The sequence below is a fragment of the Ornithorhynchus anatinus genome, chromosome 21, assembly GCF_004115215.2.
Source record: "Ornithorhynchus anatinus isolate Pmale09 chromosome 21, mOrnAna1.pri.v4, whole genome shotgun sequence".
Lineage (NCBI taxonomy): Eukaryota > Metazoa > Chordata > Mammalia > Monotremata > Ornithorhynchidae > Ornithorhynchus > Ornithorhynchus anatinus.
In genome coordinates, this window is record NC_041748.1 from 3,490,926 (window position 1) to 3,513,237 (window position 22,312).

Sequence of the window (22,312 nt, forward strand, 5' to 3'; positions counted from 1 at the left end):
GAATTTGTCAAGTGCTTACTATGTGCCAAGTGCTGTTCTAAGCGCTGGGGGAGATGCAGGGTAAGCAGGTTGTCCCACATGAGGCTCCCAGTTAATCCCCATTTTCCAGATGAGGGAACTGAGGCACAGAGAAGTTAAGTGACTTGCCCACGGTCACACAGCTGACAAGTGGCAGAGCTGGGATAATAATTATGGTATTTGTTAAGTGCTTACTATGTGCCAAGCGCTGTTCTAAGCGCTGGGGGAGATACAGGGTAATCAGATCATCCCACGTGATGTTGACAGTTTTCATCCCCATTTTACAGAAGAGGGAACTGAGGCACAGAGAAGTGGCTTGCCCAAGGTCACACAGCAGACAAGTGGCGGAGTCGGGATTAGAACCCATGTCCTCTGACTCCCAAGCTCGGGCTCTTGCCGCTAAGCCATGCGGCTTCACAGTCGGGTACACAATATGTACACAGGAATAGTCCAAGGAATGGAGTCATCCCAGTACCTGTTTCCACCTCCCTCCTTTGTCCCCTTTTTCCCCTCTCCCTGGCCTCCCGCTAGCTCCGTTTCTCCAGCCGACAAGGTCATTTGGTGTCTTTTCTGTTGCCTGTATCTTAATTTGCAGAGCTTCAGGGCCTTCTTAAGAGTCTGATCCATCCAGTTTTATGTTAGGGAGGCTTATTGTGGCCTGTGGCCAATCTAATAAATCATCAATCAGCTTGTTCTAGTAAAATTAGATGTTAATCGTACAGTTGGGACTGCAAGAACAGATCCTAATCTGCGTGAATTATGTTTGGATTATTAAGGAGCAGATTTGGGTGGGGAACAATTGTCCTCCATGCCAAGAGTTTAAAGAAAGCATGTTTCTGAGGAAGATTCCGCTGGGTTTGTACTTTGGCCCTCCAGGTCAGGGATGAAAATGCCGGTTTCATTTGGGTGTTGATATCGGAGTCTGGTAACAGCAAGATTCACTCGAAGTATCTTGAAAGTCGTGAGGGAACCCAACAGTGCCAACACATACGGCAAACCAAGTAATAACAATAATAATAATGGTATTTGTTAAGCGCCTATGTGCCAAGCACTGTTCTAAGTGCTGGGGTAGATAGAAGGTAATCAGGTTGTCCCACGTGGGGCTCACAGTCTTAATCCCCATTTTACAGATGAGGTCACTGAGGCACAGAGAAACGAAGTGGTTTGCCCAAGGTCACCCAGCAGACAAGTGGCGGAGCCGGGATTAGAACCCACATCCTCTGACTCCCAATCCCGTGCTCTTTCCACTAAGCCATGCCGCTTCTAGGGAGATCAGATATGAAAGTCTTGCGGATAATATGGGAGTGTAAAGCGTGTAAAGCCAGATTTTCCAAAAAGCACAATTTGGTCTTTTTCCTATTTTTACTCAAGTACTTGGAAAAAAAAATGAGCGCTTACTTTTTGGAAAAATCCAGGAAGGGTGGATAAAAAAAAAAAAATTGGATGGCTATGGATGCCTAAGTGTTTTCTCTGCTTTGTTCTGCTCTCTTTCTTTCGTTCTTTCTTTCTTTTTCTCGTGCGCTCTCTTCCCCCGCTCCCTCACCTTCTTCTCTCCCCCCAGCAGCCCCATTCCCTGTTGTGCCTTCTCTGTGGGTGGCAAGAGTCAGGGAAAAGGCAGTGAAACGAGAGGCAGGTCCACCTTCTGTCTCCTGTGCTTGGGACGTAGGCATCTAAGTCGTACCGCCAGCCTTTGGAAAGACCTTTGGCAAGCTGTGTCACTTCTGCCAGTATCCAAGTCTGCCCCAGAGATGGCATAAATGGGAGAACCTGGCTGGTATCTGAGCTGTCCTGTGGTGAGTTCCACTGCCTCTTTGTTGGACTCTCACGTGGAGCACGGGAAAGCCAAAATGGAGTCCATGGACTTGAGCTCCCCCATCCCCCCAGGATTTCTTCTCCGTTGCCCTCAATGTCCCCGAAGCCCAAGCACGGGCAGGTGAGACTTATTGGTTTGCATTTTCCCGGCTCCGCCACTTGTCTGCTGTGTGACCTTGAGCAAGTCACTTCACTTCTCCGGGCCTCAGTCACCTCGTCTGTAAAATGGGGGGTTAAGAGCGTGAGCCCCACGTGGGACAAAATATCTTGTATCTTCCCCAGCGCTTGGCACATAGTAAGCGCTTCACAAATATCATAATTATTATTTGTTTTCTTAGGTGGAAAGGTTCAGGAACAAAACCCAATAAATTCAGAGGGAAATGAAGCTTAAATCAGGAGGGAAGAAGAGCACCGCCATAAAACAGATCTAATGTAGTGGTTATTGTTGGTCCTTTGGGTAGCAGGCTCCTGCTCCTGGAATGGTCAGTGATGACATGACTAACCCCTCAGTCGGTTTACCCCAGAAAGCACACCGTGTCCCACAGATTTAGGACCTGCTAAAAATGAAGGCCCTCAGGTTGCAGCTCCTCGATCAGAACTCCCCATGCGGGAAGCAGCGATCGTAACAGCCCAGTGATACAAAGAACGTTTTCATTTTAGTTACCCAAAAAAGCAAGCACCCAAGATCATTTTTTCACACATTTAATGGACTATTTCCCAGCCTATTCACCGATGCAGATCCTGTCTTCAACAGGAAATAACTGGTCCAAATCCACTCCGCCCCCACTTCGCCCACTCACCAACTTGGACACGCCCTCGATCTCATCCTCTCTAACCACTTCACGTCTCTACCCTCGCCGATTCTGAAATCCCTGTCTGACCACAACCTTTTCACTTGCCTCCTCTCCCACATATCTCCTCCCAGTGAATCTGTACTGTTCCCCCACAGAGACCCCATCCAGTTTTCTCAACTCATCATCATGCCCCACTTAGCCTCCATACCCAAACTACCCTCCCATGATGACCAAAAAGATGCTCTCTACACCACCCTCTCTACTGAACTCAACTCACTCGCACTCCTATCCCTCTGTCCATCTCATCCCTCTAACCCACAGCCCTGGATCACCAGCACGGTCCTCCTCCTCTGCGCTTGTGCTCGAACCATAGAGCGCTGCTGGTGGAAATCTAAATATCAGGCCACGTACGTCAACTTGAAGTTTATCCTTGCAGCCTTGCCTCTGCCCGGCAAAATGATTTCTCCTCCCTTACTGACACCCCTGCCCATTGCCCTCGCCGGTTCTTTCAGGCATTTAACTCCCTCCTCGGGCCCCCGTCCCTTCATCTCCCCCATCCCTTGCCCCCAGTGACCTGGCCACCTACTTTATTAAGAAAACTGACACTGAGATGTGAGCTCCCTAAAATCACCCCTACCCCTCTTCAATCCCTCCCCCTTCCGGCCCCCTCTTCAACTCTCCCGTCCTTCCCAGCAGTATCTCTAGAGGAAATCTCCTACCTCCTCTCAAAAGCCATCCCCTCCACCTGCGTATCCAACCTCATTCCTTCTCACCTTAACAAAACTCTCGCCCCCTTCCTTCTTCCCTCCCTAACGGCCTTCTTCAACTGTTTGTTCTCCATTGCCTTCTTCCCCACTGCTTTCAAACATGCCCATGTCTCCCCTCTGCTAAAAAAAAAATCCTTCCTTGATCCTGCTGTTCCCTCCAATTATCACCCCATCTCTCTCCAACCATTCCTCTCCAAACTCCTTGAGAGAGTTGTCTACACCCGCCGCCTCAATTTCCTCTCCTCCGATTCTCTCCTTGACCCCCTCCAATCTGGCTTCCGTCCCCTTCACTCCCAGAAACCGCCCTCTCGAAAGTCACCAGTGATCTCCTTCTTGCCAAATCCAACGGCCTCTACTCCATCCTCGGCCTCTCAGGTGCCTTCGACCCTGTGGTCCACCCCCTTCTTCTGGAAATGACTTTGCTGACTCTGTCCTCTCCTGGTCCAATTGCTCTGGCCATTCATTCTCAGTTTCCTTCTTGGACTCCTCCTCTGCCTCCCACCCCCTAACTGTGAGGATCCCTCAAGGATCGATTTTGGTATTTTCCATCTACATCCACTCCCTTGGAGGACTCTTTCACTCCCGTGGCTTCAACTACCATCTCTAAGCGAATGATACCCAAATCTCCATCTCCAGTCCTGATCTCTCTCGCTCTCGGCAATCTCGCGTTTCCTCTTGCTGTCAGTAGTAGTAATAATGTTGGTATTTGTTAAGCGCTTACTATGTGCAGAGCACTGTTCTAAGCGCTGGGGGAGATACAAGGTAATCGGGTTGTCCCACGTGAGGCTCACGGTTAATCCCCATTTTACAGATGAGGTCACTGAGGCACAGAGAAGTGAAGCGACTTGCCCAAAGTCACACAGCTGACAAGTGGCGGAGCTGGGAATCGAACCCATGACTTCTGACTCCCAAGCCCGGCTCTTTCCACTGAGCCACGCTGCTTCTCTAGACATTTCTACCATCAATTCAAACTTAACATGTACAAAGCAGAGCTCCTTATCTTCCCGCCCAAACCCTGTGCTCCCCATGACTTTTTCCCAGCACCACCATCCTTCCCATCTCACAAGCCTACCATTTGGGTGTTAACCTTGATTCCTCTCTCTCATTCAACCCACATATTCAAGCCATCACTAAATCCTGTTGGTCCCATCTCCACAACATTGCTAAAATCCACCCTTTAATCTCCATCCAAATTGCTACCACGTTAATAACAGTCACTCAATCTATCCTGCCTGGATTACTGCATCAGTCTCCTTGTTGACTTCCCAGCCTCCTGTCTCTCCCCACTCCAGTCCGTACTTCGCGCTGCTGCCCGGATCATTTTTCTACAAAAACTGGCAGGCCGTGTCACCCAGCTCCTCGAAAAACTCCAGTGATTGCCCATCCACCTGCGCATCAAGCAAAAGCTCCTCACCATTGTCTTAGTGGATAGAGCACAGGCCTGGGAGTTAGAAGGTAATGGGTTCTAATCCCAGCTCCCCCATTTGTCTGCTGTGTGATCTCGGGCCAGGCACTTCACTGGGCCTCAGTTACCTCATCTGTAAAATGGGGATTGAGACTGAGAGCCCATGTGGGACAGGGACTGTGTCCAACCTGATTTGCTTGTATCCACTCCAGCGCTTAGTATAGTGCCTGGCACACAAATGCCACAATTATTATTAGTGATTGTTGTTGTTATTTAAAGCAGTCCACCACCTTGCCCCCCCACCTTACCACACTACTCTCCTTCTACAGCCCAGCCCCCACACTTCGCTCCTCTAATGTTAATCTTCTCACTGTGCCTTGATCTTACCTATCTTGCTGCCAACCCCTCGCCCAGGTCCTGCCTCTGGCCTGAAACGCCCTCCTCAAATCCAACAGACAATTGCTCTCTCAGCTTGTTGAGGGCACATCTCTTCCAAGAGGCCTTCCCAGAATAAACCCCCTTTTCTTATCCCACTCCCTTCTGTGTCTCCTTGAGTTGCTCCCTTTGTTCTTCCCCCCTCCCAGCCCCATAGCACTTATGTACATAACTCTCATTTATTTGTACTGATATCAGTCTTCCCCCGCTAGACTGTAGGCTCATTGTGAGCAGGGAACGAGTTATTTATTGTTGTATTGTACTCTCCTAAGCGCTTAGTTCAGTGTTCTGCACACAGTAAGTGTTCCGTAAATACGATTGAATGAATGAATGAATCCTACAAAAACAGGAAACGGAGGCTTCACTCTGCCCGCCATAGCGAATCGTCTTTTCATGGGTCCAGTTTGCCCAACACAACCGAACCAGGGCTGGGCCTTCCCGACAGACATTGAAATGTCAAGTCTGGCCTGCCCAAATACCCAATTTTTCCAAGATTTGCTTGAGGGTAGGACTGACTTGTTAAACAGCTACCCAATGACTAAGCTCGAAAGCAGAGGTGAGGAGAAAGCAGTGAAGAGGAGGGAGGGAGGGGACAGGACGGACAAACAAGTGAGCGTCTGGGAGCGCCGGGCCAGGCTGGACCTCAGAGGATGAGTATGGGGTCTCTGCTTTAATTTATCAGGTTGAAGATGTGTCTTTAAGAAAAGGACAATATGGTAGAGCCTACCTTCTCAGTCAGGCCAACCCCCAACTCTGGAGAGGGTGAAGTTGATTGAATCCTGCTCCTTTCGGGAAAGGGAGAAACAGGCCATTTTGGTGCTCCAGAGTGACGCTGGAATGTGTTGGTTTAGGATGTACAGCTGTACTAGCTCTTCATTTTTAGTGCAGGAGTAAAAGCACAGTGGCTTTTATGGTGGGAGCAAGCCTTATGGGACTTGGAAGAGGGCAGGGAGGCTTTGAAGGAGCAACAGGCAATGTTCAGAAACTGGTTGGTTCTCTTCAGCCCGCCTTGGAAGCTCCCCGGCCTCGGTGGAGCAGTGGGATCAGTGAAACAGCTGTGGGGTTGAAATGATGGCTTTGAAACTGACGGGGACAGTTGTCCCCATCCCTCCTGCCCCCCAACCCCATCGTCTCTTGGTATCTGGGACTCCATGATTCCATTTTTGGGGCGCCAGCTATTAAAGACCCCGGATACGATGGGAGTCCGCCAGTTGTGCAATGCATTGTAACTTTGGTTTTTTGGACACTCAGTTATTTTGGCCAAAAAATAAATTTCAGCTTAGCTTGAGGGATTATGGATATTCGGCTATTCTAAGAAACTAAAGGAATTGCCTCCTCCAGTAAAATAGCAGGAACATCTATCAAGTGCCTACGCTGTGCGACACACTGTTTGTTCTCAGTGCTGGGGAGAATACACGGATACTGATCTCTAGACCAGAAGGAGCTTACAGTCGAAAGAGAAGATAGAGTGGAAAGGACTCGGCTGTAAGCTTGTCGTGGGGCAGGGTTGGTTTCTACCAACTCCGTTACGCTCTCCCAAGCGCCGTACTCACTAATTAAACGCCATTGATTGAGTGATGTTAGCACAGGGTAAGGTCAACAAGTACAATGTCAGGGCACGGAATCGCAGATGGCAAAGAACAACCGAACAGTTGTAGCAACACGAATACCGTCCTCAGGATGTTCCCCCTTCATGTGTAAGCACCACTGCGACTTTTTCGGTGTCCTATCTGTTAGAGACCGAGAGGAGGGAAGGAGGGAGCCACCTTGGTGGTCTCCCCGTGGCTCTGTAACTCATGGAGCTCTGATGCTAGAGGAACTGTGAAGCTTGGGACCCCAGCCCCCTGCCTGGGAATGGCAAGGGTGAGACTGCACTTCCCTAATCTCCAGCAAGCGATGCTCCATCGCAGTGTCACCCTAACCGTGGCATTTTGCATATTAGCCTTGAGTTCCCAGAGCGAGATTTTTTTTTTACCCCTTGAATCAGATTGCTTTCTTAAACCTCGAAAAAAAACGTAGTTGGTAAATGAAAAATGAAGACAACCTCCAGTTCCCAAAATATCAGCTAACCCTCAGCAACTCATGCGGTCTTTGCTCTCAGCACAAATAAGAGTAGAGCAAGATGAACAACCGACCAGGTAGTCTTTCAGGGACCACGTTTCTGAGGTGAGGGATTAATTACTACAATACTGGAGAGCAGAGGGATTGAATAGAAAATTGTTACAGTAAAACATCGATTCATCTTTCACTAATCCTTGGATGGTTTTACCTCCTCTCCAGTGGAAACGGCCTACAGAATTTATCAGAGGTGAATAATAATAATGTTGGGATTTGTTAAGCGCTTACTATGTGCAGAGCACTGTTCTAAGCGCTGGGGTAGATACAGGGGAATCAGGTTGTCCCACGTGAGGCTCACAGTTAATCCCCATTTTACAGATGAGGTAACGGAGGCACAGAGAAGTTAAGCGACTCGCCTACGGTCACACAGCTGACAAGTGGCAGAGCCGGGAGTCGAACCCATGACCTCTGACTCCGAAGCCCAGGCTCTTTCCACTGAGCCACGCTGCTTCCCACCAATGGTATTTATTGAGCACTCACTATGTGCAGATTCCTGTACTGAGCACTTTGGGAGAGAACAATACAATGGTGTTTGTGGATTTACAATCCACAGATGGTATACAGTAGGAGAGTCGAACCATGAAGCCTCTTACTGCAGTGGGGGCTTCGTCTTTCTCCGGGACCCTCTTTATCGGTGGTAGTCCCGTTAGAGTGTAAGCTCCTTGAGGGTAGGAATCATGACTTTTACTTTGGTTCTCTACTATGCCCTTTAAGCCCAGTGCTTTGCACAAAGGAGGCGGTCAATCAGTACTATTGGTTGATCCCTTCTGGTCTGGGGAGCCAGCGACTGGGCTAAAAATCCACTTGAGAAGCCCAGAGACATGGATGGGGAGACAGACTCCAATTTTTAGTCCCACCTTGACACTCCAGGCTACTGGAGAGGTCCAAAATAAACCTGGGCCTGGAGGAAGGAGTTTCACCGGCCCAGTAGTAAGCTCTCGTTATGTGGCCAAGTCCTCCTGTGCACTCGTGGATTTATCACATTCCCTTTCGGCCGTTATAATTTGAACGTGATAAATATGGGCCTCGCGAAACCTCCCTTCCAGATAGAGGGGCCTCCTTTTGCGTGGATTCGTTTACTTGCTGAAGGCCCCGAATGATGATTTGGGAGATCTGGATCGTTCTTCCTTCATCCCCAGGGCAAACATTCTTTTTCATGTCGGCCCCTTCGGCTATAATCGGGAGAAGATTCGGGTGTACTTATGAACATCCTTCATAGCAATCATGCGCATGTGGCCACTCAGTTTATCTATTTGGCCACTCTAGTGAATCGCTTTATACCTGTCTCCCCGGTTGGAATGTAATCTCTTCGTGGACAGGGAGTGTGTGACTTCTTTATCCTGTACTTTCCTAGTGGTTAGTACAGTGTCCCCACACCAAGTAAGCCCCAAGGAAATGCTGGTATTACTATGAGTACAAGAAGCCTGGAATACACCCATGTCCCTTTCAGGCCTTTTGTAAGCTTATTGTCCACTCAGTATCTTCCACCCTACAATAACGTGAGCTGGTATTTGTAGACAACTTTAAACAAGAAATCGAGTGTTTGTTTTATATAACTTGAAGCTTCTCAAACATGTTCACGTGACTTTTGAAGCTGGGTTAGCCGGGACCCTCTGGCTAAAAGTACACTGAAATAATGAAACTATTTTATTCTACTGTTTTCTTTTTCTTCCCAGAATATTTTCCTTCTTGGATATAGTCACTCTGTGTCGCTGTGCACAGATTTCTAAGGTACAGTATTGACTAAATTTTTAACGTCTGGGATCTTAAAAGCACACCTTTCTCAAATGAGTTTCTAGAATGAGTGCTTGAAGTGATCTTTTTTCTCTCCCTTAGGCTTGGAATGTCTTAGCCCTGGATGGAAGCAACTGGCAAAGAATAGACCTTTTTAACTTCCAGACAGATATAGAGGTGAGTTGACTTGAGTTTTAAAAGATGAGCCAACCATCTCAACCATTTGTGGGTAGGTCTGCTGTTCGACGTGGATTGTAATAGTCCGAGGCCTCTGCTCTTTTACTACAGATTGACTTTATCGTTCCATCATTCCAGTAGGTCTCCCCGCAGAATGCATCTGCTCCTGGCGGGGCTGTTTTTAAGGCTCTTTAAATGATCTGTAAGTGGGAGCTACCAGTCCATTTCTTGGACTTCATTCCAGCCCTTAATCTTGGTTTTTTACTAACGAAGAAGCAGAGAAAGGGAACTAGCAAGGATTTTATGTACCTCTTTACCATGGGTTTTACCAGGTTTCAGATCCCACTAAGTGGATCGATAGCATGAAGTATATATTTCTCTTCACACTTAAAAGATTAGTGCTTTCAGTTAATTTTTTAAAAAGAACGACATCGTCGGTATTGGTAGATGAGATCCATGTATATATTCAATCCACATTCAAAGCTGTTGCCAAAATATATCACCACAGATAAGCAATGAGGACATTGACCGTGAGGTTTTATGTCTATGAAGGTGGGTTCGGTTGCTTTCCTCCACTTTGGAGACTGAAGATTGAGCGCGTGTGTGATCGCATCGTAATTTTCCATGGGCTCTTTGAGGAGGAGTAGGCTTGGCTGGTTAGCACCGTAATTCCATATGGTCCACTGGCTTTTTTTCCCGTGCTCTGGTTTCACTACCCATTTGAGTGTCGGTATCTCCCTTGACAATCAGCCTCTCAGAGATATCGGTGCCACTGCGGTGAGTTTATGGAGATCTTTGTTACAACACTCTTTTTCTTTACGGCGGCTTGCTAGCAAAGGTGGGTACGTTCGCTGATAATGCCGTCAGAGCGCTTATATTTCAGAGATAGGCGAATGCTCATCCATTGGACACTTCTGCACTTGAGCACACACGGGAGACTAGTTAGATTGTCGGGTTGCTAATTCAACACCAAAGAAAGGACACTCGCGTGGGTTGGCTGAAAGAAGGTGAATCTAGCATCGGTCGCTGTGAGATCTCCTCCATCAGAAAGGCTAATTATGCCCATTGAACTCTCCCGAGCGCTTAGAACGGTGCTCTGCACGTAGCCCTCAGTAAATACCACTGATTGATTTGAACTCAGTTCTTTTGCAGGATTTGTGCAATGTGTCCTTTTTTTGTGCCCTGAAAAACTTAACAGTCCTCTTGTGTGTTAGCACCAGATACTTTCTGATGCAGTAGTTATTTCCTATGTAACACATAGAATATAAGCTCCTTGTGGGCAGGGAATGGGTCGCTTCTTTGTTTTGAATTTCTCAAGTGCTTAGTGACGTGTAGTGGACCCAGTGCGCGTTCAGTAAACGCAATCACTGTTTCATAGTTTTCTGTTGGTTTTTTGCACCGAAAGGTTAAGTTTATGGAAAACATCCTCTGGGGAATCTAATGTGGTTTGGATGAAGCAGGTGCTTTTTAGGGCAGCTTTTCTAATTCTGTTTTGGGTGGGCAGTGGGATGGCTCAGAAACTCAGGATCCTAACGAATGGTACTGCTGCGCTGCTTACATGCGTTTTTGTGAAGGAGACCTCTCGTCCTCTGCTCTCTTCTCCTCCCCCCCCATCCTTTCCTCCTCCTACACACACACACACACTTAGTTCACACACTTCTTTTTCCAGTAGTGGAGGTGGATGGCAGCTAGCTGTCCATCTTCTTTGCTTGACCCTCCCTCACCCCCTGCCCAGCATTAAGTACAACGAGTCAGCTTTTTTGGAGAGTCTCCTTTAACACTAGATAAGAGTAAGGGTCTTACTACGATAGTAGAAGAGCAAATCTTTGAGCTCCCCCGTCGTCAGAGACAGTGCCTGTACCCTTTACTTGGATATGGGAGTATGGGAGGCACTCGTATCCACCATACTGGTCACTGGGGTCAACTGGGAATCAGGAAGTGTTTAGTAGTGAAAGGACAGTTCATTGGGCGAGAAGAGTCAGAAGGAAAAAAAGAAAAATCGGGATCCCCTTTCTTCAGAAGAGACAAGTGCTCTTTTCCACATTGGGAATTTGCAGGCTTGGAAATCTCCCACTTGCCCAACTATTTGGGAGTCTCAACAGGTAGAGATGCAAAAGAAACCCGAAAGATGAATACTTCCGTCTCTTTGGGTCTAATCGAAAGCAGGTTATTGTTATTATTACTATTAGAAATAATAGTAACGGTGGTATTCATTCATTCAATAGTGTTTGAGCGCTTACTATATGCAGAGCACTGTACTGAGCACTTGGAATGTACAAATTCGTTAACCACTTACTGTGGGTATTAAGCACTTGGGTTCATAAAGATAATCAGGTTGGACACAGCCCCTCTCCATCTGGGGCCCACATCTAAGTAGGAAGGACAGCATTTTGTAGATGAGGAAACCGAGGCACGGAGAAGTTAAGTGACTTGTCTAAGGTCACACTGCAGACAAGGGGAGCAGCTGGGATTAGAAACCCGGTGCTGTGACTCCCAGGTGAACTTTACTGCGTTCATGCAACCTTAAAACAGCCCAGAGACAAGCGAAGCACTGATAGGCAGAGAAACGGAAAAGCGAGTGAAAACCAGAATGTCATTTGGAGACAGCAGAGGGTGGAGAAAATGTGACATTGAACTTGAGGTCAAACTGACGATCTACAGAGCCGTAAGCCTACGTACCCCCCTTTATGATAGGGAGAACAGGACCCCCATTAGGCGTCTCATCCGGTTTCACGATTGTCCTGTCCTTTTCTCAACACCAATGTCGCAAAGACCGTAAACTCCTTGCGGGCAGGGAACCTGTCTACCGACTCTGGCGTACTCTCCCAATATCTTAGTACAGTGCTCTGCACACAGTAAGTGCTCAATCAGTACCACTGGTCGATCGTTCCATCGGCATCATCCTCAAGCCAAACCGAACAGCAAAGACAGGATCACAAGTGACAGGTTCTTGATAGTCAATCAAGCTAGAAGCAGCGTGACCTAATGGAGCCAGAAGGACTTGGGTTCTAATCCCGGCTCCGCCAGTTTGCCTGCTGTGTGACCTTGGGCGAGTCACTTAACTTCTCTGCGCCTCGGTTACCTCATCTGAAAAATGGGGAGTAAAACCGAGAGACAAGGACTGTGTCTAACCTGATTAGCTTGCATCTACCCCAGTGCTTAGTACAGTGCCTGGCACAAAGTAAGCGCTTAACAAATACCATAAAAAAAAATTCTGCCAGTCTTAAGGCAGTGCTGTCCTCAGTGCGACTTTCCCAAAGAACTTGTGTTAGCAGAATGCTCAGGTAGCTGCTGTAGAGTGAGCCAATGTGAAATGACTAAAAGATAATCGGGGGGGGAAGGAAGGTGAGCAAATGTTTTAGGAAGTATGGCATGGAGGCTGAAAGCCAGACTGACTGGAGGCATCTTCTAATATGAAGGATAGCTCTTTCCTTCCCCCTTCCTAGTTCGCTTTAAACAATTTTAATAATTCATGCTAAATCTCAAACGAAGGTGAGGGGGAATGTCCACCTATTAAGTACCTGGGAAGTCTGTTTTTGAAGTCAGCATGTTTTGGAGATTCACCTTTCCCACCTTTCTTAGTGTTACATCTCAGGATGTAATTATTTTTCATCTGTTATTGACAGTTGTTAGCTTGCCAAGAAACAGTGATGGTGAAGCCTTCCTTTCATTCTCAAGCCTGATATTGGCCCAGGGTTTCACACTGACCTCTCCCCCAATTAAGAATGTAAGAATGCCATTACCGGATCAAGCTTAGTGGTCTGTCCCTCAACAGGGTGGGGGAGCTGGGTGATGGTTGCCCCCGTAATTAGGGTTGGACCTTTATAGCATCTCTTACTTTTTCCTAAACACCCCTAACTTTCCTTTCTAGGAACCCATTATGGACTGCTCATCCATGAATTGATCCAAACCCCTCTTGACCCTGGTGATATTTCGGGCCTGTCTAACTTCATTTTGGCAACCCGTTCCTTATGCTTGCCACCTCTGAGTGAAGCAGTGTTTCATTTTATTTTTTCAAGCTTCAGGGGAAGTCCCCTCATCCTGGTCCTGTGGTGGTGTGAGACTCTCCACCCTCTTTCAGCCTTCATCTTTCCAGGCTGAAGAATCCTAATCTTGCCCATTCCCCTGATCACCTTGGCTGCCTTACCCTTATCTTCTCCAGCTCCATCACGTTCCTCCTCAAGTGTGACAATCAGAACGTCCCACGGTATTCCCAGTGCTGCCCTGATTTTTTTATAGGCCTACTGTCTTGTTCACTCTCACCCTCCCTGGTCAACCCCAATGTTTTAGACGGCCTTTTTGGCTGGTGCGGGACATTGGGAAGCAGCGTGGCCTAGAGGAGAGAGTCCGGGCCTGGAAGTCAGAAGGACCTGCTGGGCTACTTGTCTGCTTTGTGACCTTGGGCAAGTCACTTAGCTTCTCTGGGCCTCAGTGTCCTCATTTGTCAAATGGGGATTAATTAAGACTGTGACCCCCATGTGGGACAGGGACTGTGTCCAGTCTGAGTAGCTTGTATCTATCCCGGCCCTTAGAACAGCGCTTGGCACATAGTAAGCGCTTAACAAATGCAGTCACTATTATTATGATATACCAAAAATCAATACTAACTTGAAAACCCCTTTCCTGACTGTTCCATAGATGGAAACCTGTCATCATGTAGCTCAAATTTGGATTAGTTTTCCTTAGGTACATTGCTGCCTTGTTCTTACTCACACGGAAGCTTCCATGCCATTTGTTTTTTAACCACTCACTCAGCCTTAAGATGTCTCCCTACAGTTTATCCCCATATTTATGATGTTTCGCTACCTGAAAGCCTAATGTCACCTGCAGACCTGAAGATTTTTACTGTTATTTAAGTGCTTACTCTGTGCCAGGCTCTGCACTAAATGCTGGGATAGATACAAGCTAGTCAGGTTGGACACGGTCCATGTCTCACACGGGGCTCACAGTCTTAATCTCCATATTACAGATGAGGTCACTGAGGCACAGAGAAATCAAATGATTTGCCCAAGGTCACACGGCAGACAAGTGGCAGAGCTGGGATTAAAATCCAGGTCCTTCTGACTCCCAGGCTTGGGCTCTATCCACTAGGCCACGCTGCTTCTCCGATTTCACCACACACTCCCTCTTCTAGATAATTTTTGAAGACCTAAAGAAAACCAGTTCTGGAACTGATCTCTGGTGGTCCCGCTACGAATCGTGTTATGCCATTACACTGCTCTGTCTTGTCTTTTAGCTAGTTCTTTCCCTTCAGTCCATCTATGGGGACTTCATTTTTGAAGCTTTAAAGGAATCTTGTCAAAGGGCCTGGAAAATATATATTATCTCCTCCCGTCCACGTGTTTATTGACCCTTCCATAGAACTGTAGCTGATTAGCGAGGCACAATTTCCCCTTGTAAAGGCCAATGTGAACCTTTCCCACATTGGGTTGTGTTTGTCTGAACTCCCTGAGTTTAAACTTGATCATCTATGATATCAACTGGCCTGGTGTAGAAGTGAGACTCACTTTAGTCATGCAGGGTTTCTGTTTGGTCTCCCGGGTCTTTTTGATTCTGTGGCACGCGTTTTTTTTTTTAATCTGGTTCTGCAAATTAGTGCTTTTTAGCAGTCACCAAGTCATTTGGTTGGGTTTTTTTTTTTTTTTTCTAGCTAGCACTTTTAGTTTCTCCCTAAAAATGGGGTGTGCGTTTTTTTTTCACTTTCTTTCTCTAAGATTAAATATCCTCAACTTTGGTTACTATTGTAGTGTGGTTCTCTCACAGATAACACATAACTCTGATCCCAGATCTGGTCCTCTGACAAGACTTAAATCCCAAATTATCACCTTTTCTTTTTGTGGGGGTTTCAGGACTGTCCATTCCTCCCACCTTCTCCCCGTTCCTCCAGCCCCCCAAAAAAGTCCATTATGCTACTTAAAACAATATAGTATCAGTGTAAGAGGAGAATATTTTACTTTGACTTTTTTCTACTTCTGCATTTACCGGTTTCCCGATTTCCTGGGCTGTAATCTTCCCTTTTGCTGTAATTTTCTTTTGCTCGCCCCTTTGATTTCCTACCCTCCCCCTCCCACACGCATACCCCCTTAGCATTTCCTGGACCCTGAACCACCTCCTTCGGTTGGTTGGGGCAGCTAACTTTTCCCCACTCAACAGCTCTAACACCATTGACAGGCTAAATGTGAGCAGCCTGGTGCCGTCCTGGCTCCGTGTCCCCTCAATTCCTAATGCACCTCATCCTCTCCTCTCTGCACCACCATTCCTCAACGCATTTAGACTCTGCCTCGCTTTTCGCACCTGTGACCCTGAGCATGGAAGCTGCAGTGTTGCCAAGGTCATTTCCACAAAGGTCCTAGGCTTGGTCTCTCCCGTCTGACAATCTAACTTTGGCCTCCCCTTCCCTAAGTACTCGGTACCAATATTTACCATCTCCCCACTGGCCCTGCCTCCACTCTCCCTTCTCATTAGACTGTAAACTCCTTGAGAGCAGGGATTTTGTTTACCTCCTCTGTTCATTTATTCATTCGGTCGTAATTACTGAGTGCTCACTGTGTGCCGAGCTCTGTACTAAGGGCTTGGAAAGTATAATGCAGCAGAAGAGATGATCCCTGCCCACAGTGGGCTTACAAGTCTAGATGGGGGGAGGCAGACATCAAAACAAGTAAACAGGCATCAATATAAATAAATGGAATTATAGATATGTACAGATATACATAAGTGCCATGGGGTGAGGGGGGAAGAGCAAAGGGAGCGAGTCGAGGTGACGCGGAAGGGAGGGGGAGCTGAGGAAAAGGGGGCTTAGTCTGGGACGGCGTCTGGGAAGGAGGTGGGCTTTCATTAGGGCTTTAAAGAGGGGAAGAGTGTTGTATTCTCCCAGCCACTTAGTGCAGTGTTCTGCACATAGTAAGCACTCAGTAAATTCGATTGATTGTCCAATTAGCTCCCTGATGATGTCAATATCTGCTCTCTTGCTTGGATTGTGAGCCCCATGTGGGACAGGGACTATGTTGACCTGCTTGATTTGTATCTACCCCAATGCTTAGAACAGTGCTTGGCATGCAACAAGCACTTAACAAACGCCCCAGTTATGGCTATTGTATTTATTGAGCGCTTACTGTGTGCAGAACGCTGTACTAAGCGCTTAGGGAAAGTAGAATACAACTGAGTTGGTAGGCATGATCCCTGCCCACATTACAGACTGGAGCGGGAGACTTTACAGTCTAGAGAGGGAGACGGCCGTAATTATAAGTAGGAGAGGTGGCAGGGTGTAAAGATAGTTGAGGTGTAGCTGAGGGTGGGGTGAGGTGAATATCAAGGCCTTAAGTGGCACTAATCCCATATAATAATAATAATAACAATAATAATAATAATAATTGTACTTGTTAAGTGGTTACTGTGTGCCAGGCACTGTACAGGCAAATTGGTTTGTACGCTGTCCATGTCCCCCATGGGGCTCACAGTCTCAATCCCCATTTTACAGATGAGATAATTGAGACCTAGAGAAGTGAGTGACTTGCCCAAGGTCACACAGCAGACAAGTGGTGGAGCCAGGATTAGAACCCATGACCTTATGATTTATCCACTCTACCATGCTGCTACTCTCTTGAAGTTCACTATCCTTGTACCCAGTAGCCAAGGGACTGAATAGTCCCTTGGGTTTAGCTAGTTATGGGTTTAGTTATCTAATTAGCCACTAATTGCCTGTTCTTAATCTCCTTGTTGGCAAATGGCATCGTGACAGCTGGAAGGAAGGTCCCATCTAAGGTTTTCTTTCCCTCCTTTTCAACTAGAGGTTCTCTTTTCTTGAGCTTTCTTTGTTTCCCACTGATGACCTCGTATGTACCTCAGTGCTTTAGAACAGCGGCTGGCACAGAGTAAGTGCGTAACAAGCTCCGTTAAAAAAAAAAAAATTCAAGGCTCAGAACAAAAGGAAACATTTTTTTCCTCTCAGTGGGTGGAAAAGCACAGGAAATTGGCTACCGTGGGAAGTTAGGCAGGAGGAAAGAGTCAATTCTTTTGTTTTCACCAAATGTTTTGGACACATGAAGTGACCAAATTAGGGGCTTTGTTCTGACAGCACGCGTGTATCTGGACAGAACATAATTTGGTGTCGGAAGAAATGGTTGTGCCCCGGGCATGGTGTCGGTCAAGGCACGAGTACCGGAATGTGAGTTTTCATTAATTTGGGGTTCCGTAAGACGGTAAAACCCTTTTAGGAGAATGGGTTTGTATCAGCAGAGCAAGAGTGTTTGGATAAATCTGTGAGTGAGAAGCGTATTATGAGTTAGTAGGGATGTCAGGGATGCAGAAGGAAGAGTTAGTGATGCTGAATGGTCCATTTCTACGCTGGAGACGTTCCTCACACGTCCTGCCCCTCATTTTTCCATTTGGCACTGTGGACACCAAACTCCTCCCCCAGCAGGAGCGAAGGCAGGCAAGAACCTAGCAGTGCGGTCCAAACCCCTCCAATGGGGCTGGGGCAATCCCGGTGGGCTGGCTACAACCCAAAGGCGTGTCGTCTCCCCCTCTAGACTGTGAGCTGGTTGTGGGCAGGAAGGGCATCTACCAACCCAATTATATTGGACCCCCCCAAGGACTCAGTAGAGTGCTCTGCACACAGTAAGAGCTCAGTAAATACGACTGATTCGATGAAGTCGTCACTCTCTCCTGCTTAATTCTGGGGAGCTTAGCCCCTGTTCAACATTCAAAACGATAAAAACGGTACAAGAATTTGGGTCAGCAATGCAGTGTGGTGGAAGTGAGGAATGAGAGATTAATTACCACTTATTGTTCGTATCTGTTTCTGTGTAATTTATGCCTGTTATCTTTCCCCCATGTCTTCCCTCCTCCCCCCGCACCCCCCACAGAAGAAAACCAGAACATTTTTAGATTGTGTGAACCCCCGTAGGCCAGGATTGTGTGTCTGAATTTGTCGTTAGGTATCCGCTCTCCCTCTGGCATTTCGGGCGGTGGTTTGCCCAGCGTAAGCAGCGGTAGATGTTCGTATTAATCGACTGACCTCGGTCGCTGCCGGAGACAGAATCCTGGGCTGTCTGCCCGGACCCCCGGTCCGACCCGGGGATGGCATCGCTGATGTTTTGGAGTGGGGAGATGCTCCCGGGAGGGAGTACCTGTGGGGTCTTCTTTACTGAGGGAAAAAGTAAAGGAAATAATTTTGAAAATCCTATTTTATTCTTCTCAGCATGGTGGTGTGATGCACACCTTGCCAGATAGCATACTGCCGCTCCCAGCATGGTGTCATGAAAAAAATGCCCCTTCAATGGCCACCCGAAGTGCATGCGGTGTAAAAAGGCCTCTGTCATGCCAGACGACCCGCGGGAGCAGTGTAGGGTATGTATGGGTTTGTGTCACCAAGCGCCCCCAGACACAGAGCGCGCCCCAAGGGGCCAACACTAACACTCCCTCCCCCCAGCTCCCCTTAACACCTCCGACTCTTCTAGTTCCTCCTCCCCCTCACCCCCCAACCCAAGTCGTCGTCAACAAGCGGTCTGCTGGTTTTTTCGGCAGATGTAATAATAATAATAACGTTGGTATTTGTTAAGCGCTTACTATGTGCAGAGCACTGTTCTAAGCGCTGGGGTAGATACAGGGTAATCAGGTTGTCCCACGTGAGGCTCACAGTTAATCCCCATTTTACAGATGAGGTAACTGAGGCACGGAGAAGTTAAGTGATTTGCCCACAGTCACACAGCTGACAAATGGCAGAGGCGGGATTTGAATTCATGACCTCTGACTCCCAAGCCCGGGCTCTTTCCACTGAGCCACGCACAATTGCAGTCCATACTAATAGCCAGCAAAGAGAAGTGCTCATAGCGAAAAACGAACCTCTCCCATTTCTTGGGCTAGTGATAGCCACGTAACTTTCCCCGCCCAGCTCTGGGAGGTTGAAAAGGCAGCATCGATGCAACCTCCGACCCCTTGAGAGAAAGCCCGGTTGGGCCATGACCGCGCAGCTCCAGAACGGCAGATCAACTTTCCCAGAGCCCTGAGGGAAATGGAACAGATGGGGGTTCCAGAATTGACCCCCGTTAAGTTCAAGGCCACCAAGTGGCTCTGGCCGGTGACCCGCTAGTGACCCATATCGCCCTCATTTTCCTTTATCCCCTCCCCGGAGGAAGTTACTTTGCAGATTGCTTTTGCGACTCCTTCAACCTGACGCCATTCTTCAATCCCAGGAGAAAAGCTCTGTCCTACACACAAGAACGCAATTCCCTCTGTGTCCAATGCTCCAAAAGACGGTTTCCTCCCGAGAATGGTAAGCGTCCCTAAAAGATCTGACAGTCGATCCTCCTGTGCCGCTCTCGATTTCACCTCTAGAAAAGTTGATTCTGCAGGAGAAAGCCTCCCTGTTTCCTGCCACCATGGAGGCATCACAGTTTGGATTCCACATTTTTCAAAAGCCCCCCGTGAAGCCATAGAAGACTTCCTCTAAGGGCCTCCCGAGCCAGTGTTTTCTCATAATAGGCGAGGGTCTCAAAGAAGCTAAAGTCACTTGGATGTTCTCCGAGTACTAGGTCTAAAACAGTGTCTGTGTCCGTGGAGAGTAACTGTTGGGACTGGTCAATTTACCAACCACCCTCCTCCTCTCACACACACACTGAGAGAGAGAGAAAGAGAGAATTCTTTTTGGTGGAGAAGCTATTTCCAAAAATTCGCACAGGGGACAAACAAGGAGAGAACATCGGAATCTCTCATGCCTCCACCATCTCCTACAAACTAAGCAACTCACAGTGGCTTCCCTGAGGAAGTCACAGGGGCTTTCCACCCTCTCCATCCATTTTCAGTGTTTCAGTGTTCCACTGCCGAAGGGCTTCCAGGGGAAAGAGGAGCCCGGCAAGCCCGGTAGAATGTTTCACTCGAAGCCACGCACACCGGTCCCCCAGCTCAAAAGATTTCCCAATGGGGACCAGGAGACTTCCACCCTTCCCCCCCTTCACCCCCTTCCTCTTGCTCCATCCTTGGCCCGCACTGTCAAGTGTCACCTGGGTTCCTAAAATTCCACCTTTGCTTTTCAGGTGAACACCAAACGGAAGCTCTCTTGAGGCCTGCAATGTGGTAAATGTGGCGGCCACCCCACAAAATGCTCAGAAACATGTTAACCCGTAAAGCTCTGGGGTCTCGGAGCAAGGCTCAGGGTCCATGCCCGGGTCTTCTTCGGCCCCGAGAAATCCAGAGGACAGAGACCAGTTCCGTACCTTGCAGTCCTTGGTGCCTGCATAAAGAAAAGAGAACTTGAGAGAGAATTCGCAGGCCGAAACCCAAATGTCAGAAGCCTGAGGTTAATCTGATGATTCTCACCGAATCTTGAGAGAGCTCTTCTCATCCTTCCATTATTTTTCACACGGGTACTTTGTGTTTGGGGAGGGTAGGCATGTAAGTGTACAAAAATTGGTGCTTGCGGGGGAATAGGGTGCGTGTGTGTGTAAGTCTGTAGGCAGATGAGTGTGTGTATGTTGAGACAGTACAAAGCAGGGAACAAGATTTTGGAAAGGGTCTTTAGGATTCCTGGGATGGGGGACCTCGAGCTGCAGAGGTGAATTTGGGGACTAGAGAAACTGAGCAGCAGCTTGGCATGGTCCACAGCAACAGCAGCTCACAGTTTCTCCGGAGTTCCTCGCTGGATCTAAGCAGTGACAGTTCCCAATCTCTCCCCCGGTAATATCGGTAACTGTGGCATTAAGTGCTTACTATGTGCCAAGCACTGTATTAAGCCCTGGGGTAGATATGAGCACATCGGGTTGGACACAGTCCCTGTTCCATGAGGGGCTCACGGTCTCAATCCCCCTTTTGCAGGGTGAGTTAACTGCGGCTCAGAGAATTAAAGTAACTTGCCCGAGGTCACCCAGCAGGCATGTGGCGGAACCGGGATTAGAACCCGTGACCTTCTGACTCCCGGGCTCGCGCCCTATCCCCTACGCCATGCTGCTTCCAAGAGATGGTTTGGGGGTTTCCTGTTCCATCTCTTCTCCCGCAGCTGAAGTGAGCCCCTTCCTCCGAGCTACGTGCTGTGGCGAGGAAGAGTGGGAGAGGAGGGAAGGAATTGCCGGGAAGGAAGGACCGAAGCTAGGGACCACAGCATCTTCCACCCGGCCCTCTTCTCCTCCGGGGCCGTGGGGCAAGGTCGGTTTCCACTATCCCTCCACCTCCTACCACTCCTTCACCAGGAATCACTTGCTGCTGAGGTTGATCTTGGGGCAGAAGAGTTGGGGACAGTAGGGATTGTTGCCTAGAGCTCACTCACAGGCCTTAATGGGCCTAGAAGTGGGAATAGGTGGGCTGGGGTAGGGGGGCAGGAGAGAAGGCTCCTATCACTGTTGGCATTGCCCCTTGGGGGCTCGTTCTGGCTACCTCCCCCACTGGTATTTTGTCACTCCCCCAGACGGTCCTGCCAGCCATCGAGGATGTGTCGGGCTCAGGGACGGTGTAAACCCTCCCCGCCCCATGGTAACCCTCGGAGGATAAGCCTCCACGGGTTTATGTCGTCTCTTCTCCCGTACGGGCAGGTGACAGATCTGGGCTCGGATCATCTTCCAGGCTTCTCCTTCTTCCTCCTCCTCCTTTCTCCTCCTTTCTCCTCCTTCCTCCTCCTTCCTCCTCCTTCCTCCTCCTTCCTCCTCCTTCCTCCTCCTTCCTCCTCCTTCCTCCTCCTTCCTCCTCCTTCCTCCTCCTCCTTCTCTTCTCTTCCTCCCATGTAAGCCGAAGTTCACTACTGTACTGTGGTCCCCTGCCCCTCCAGGCGATCACTCTGGCACCCAGGTCAGATAGGTATGGGCCCGACTCGTTACAGAGCTTCTAAGGGTGCCTTGCTTGCCAGGACTCCCAGCGGGCAGGGTTCCATCCCAGGTGACTTCCCAGTTTGGGGGGGGGGGCCCAAGAACCCTCTACCCCCTCTAGACTGTAAGCTCTTTGTGAGCAGAGAATGGGTCTGCTGACTGTTGTACTCTCTCAAAGGGCTTAGTACAGTGCTCTGCACGCAGGAAGCGTTCAATAAATACAGTTGATTGATTGCTTGGTGAACGCCGAGCAGCTCCCGC

General features: G+C 48.4%; 1 protein-coding gene across 4 annotated transcripts in view; it reads left to right on the forward strand.

Moving 5' to 3' along the window:
- The window catches only part of FBXL2 (F-box and leucine rich repeat protein 2), an 86,407-nt gene that overhangs the window by 27,107 nt on the left and 36,988 nt on the right, over positions 1 to 22,312 (forward strand). For all 4 annotated transcript variants that reach the window (XR_003754234.1, XR_005661249.1, XM_029049455.1 and 1 more), the window contains 2 exons: positions 9,026 to 9,080; positions 9,186 to 9,260. Coding sequence is in view for 2 of the 4 variants with exons in the window: in XM_029049455.1 (XP_028905288.1) it covers positions 9,026 to 9,080; positions 9,186 to 9,260 (130 nt within the window). In the remaining 2 variants the exon portion in view is untranslated. The remainder of the gene's footprint in view (positions 1 to 9,025; positions 9,081 to 9,185; positions 9,261 to 22,312) is intronic.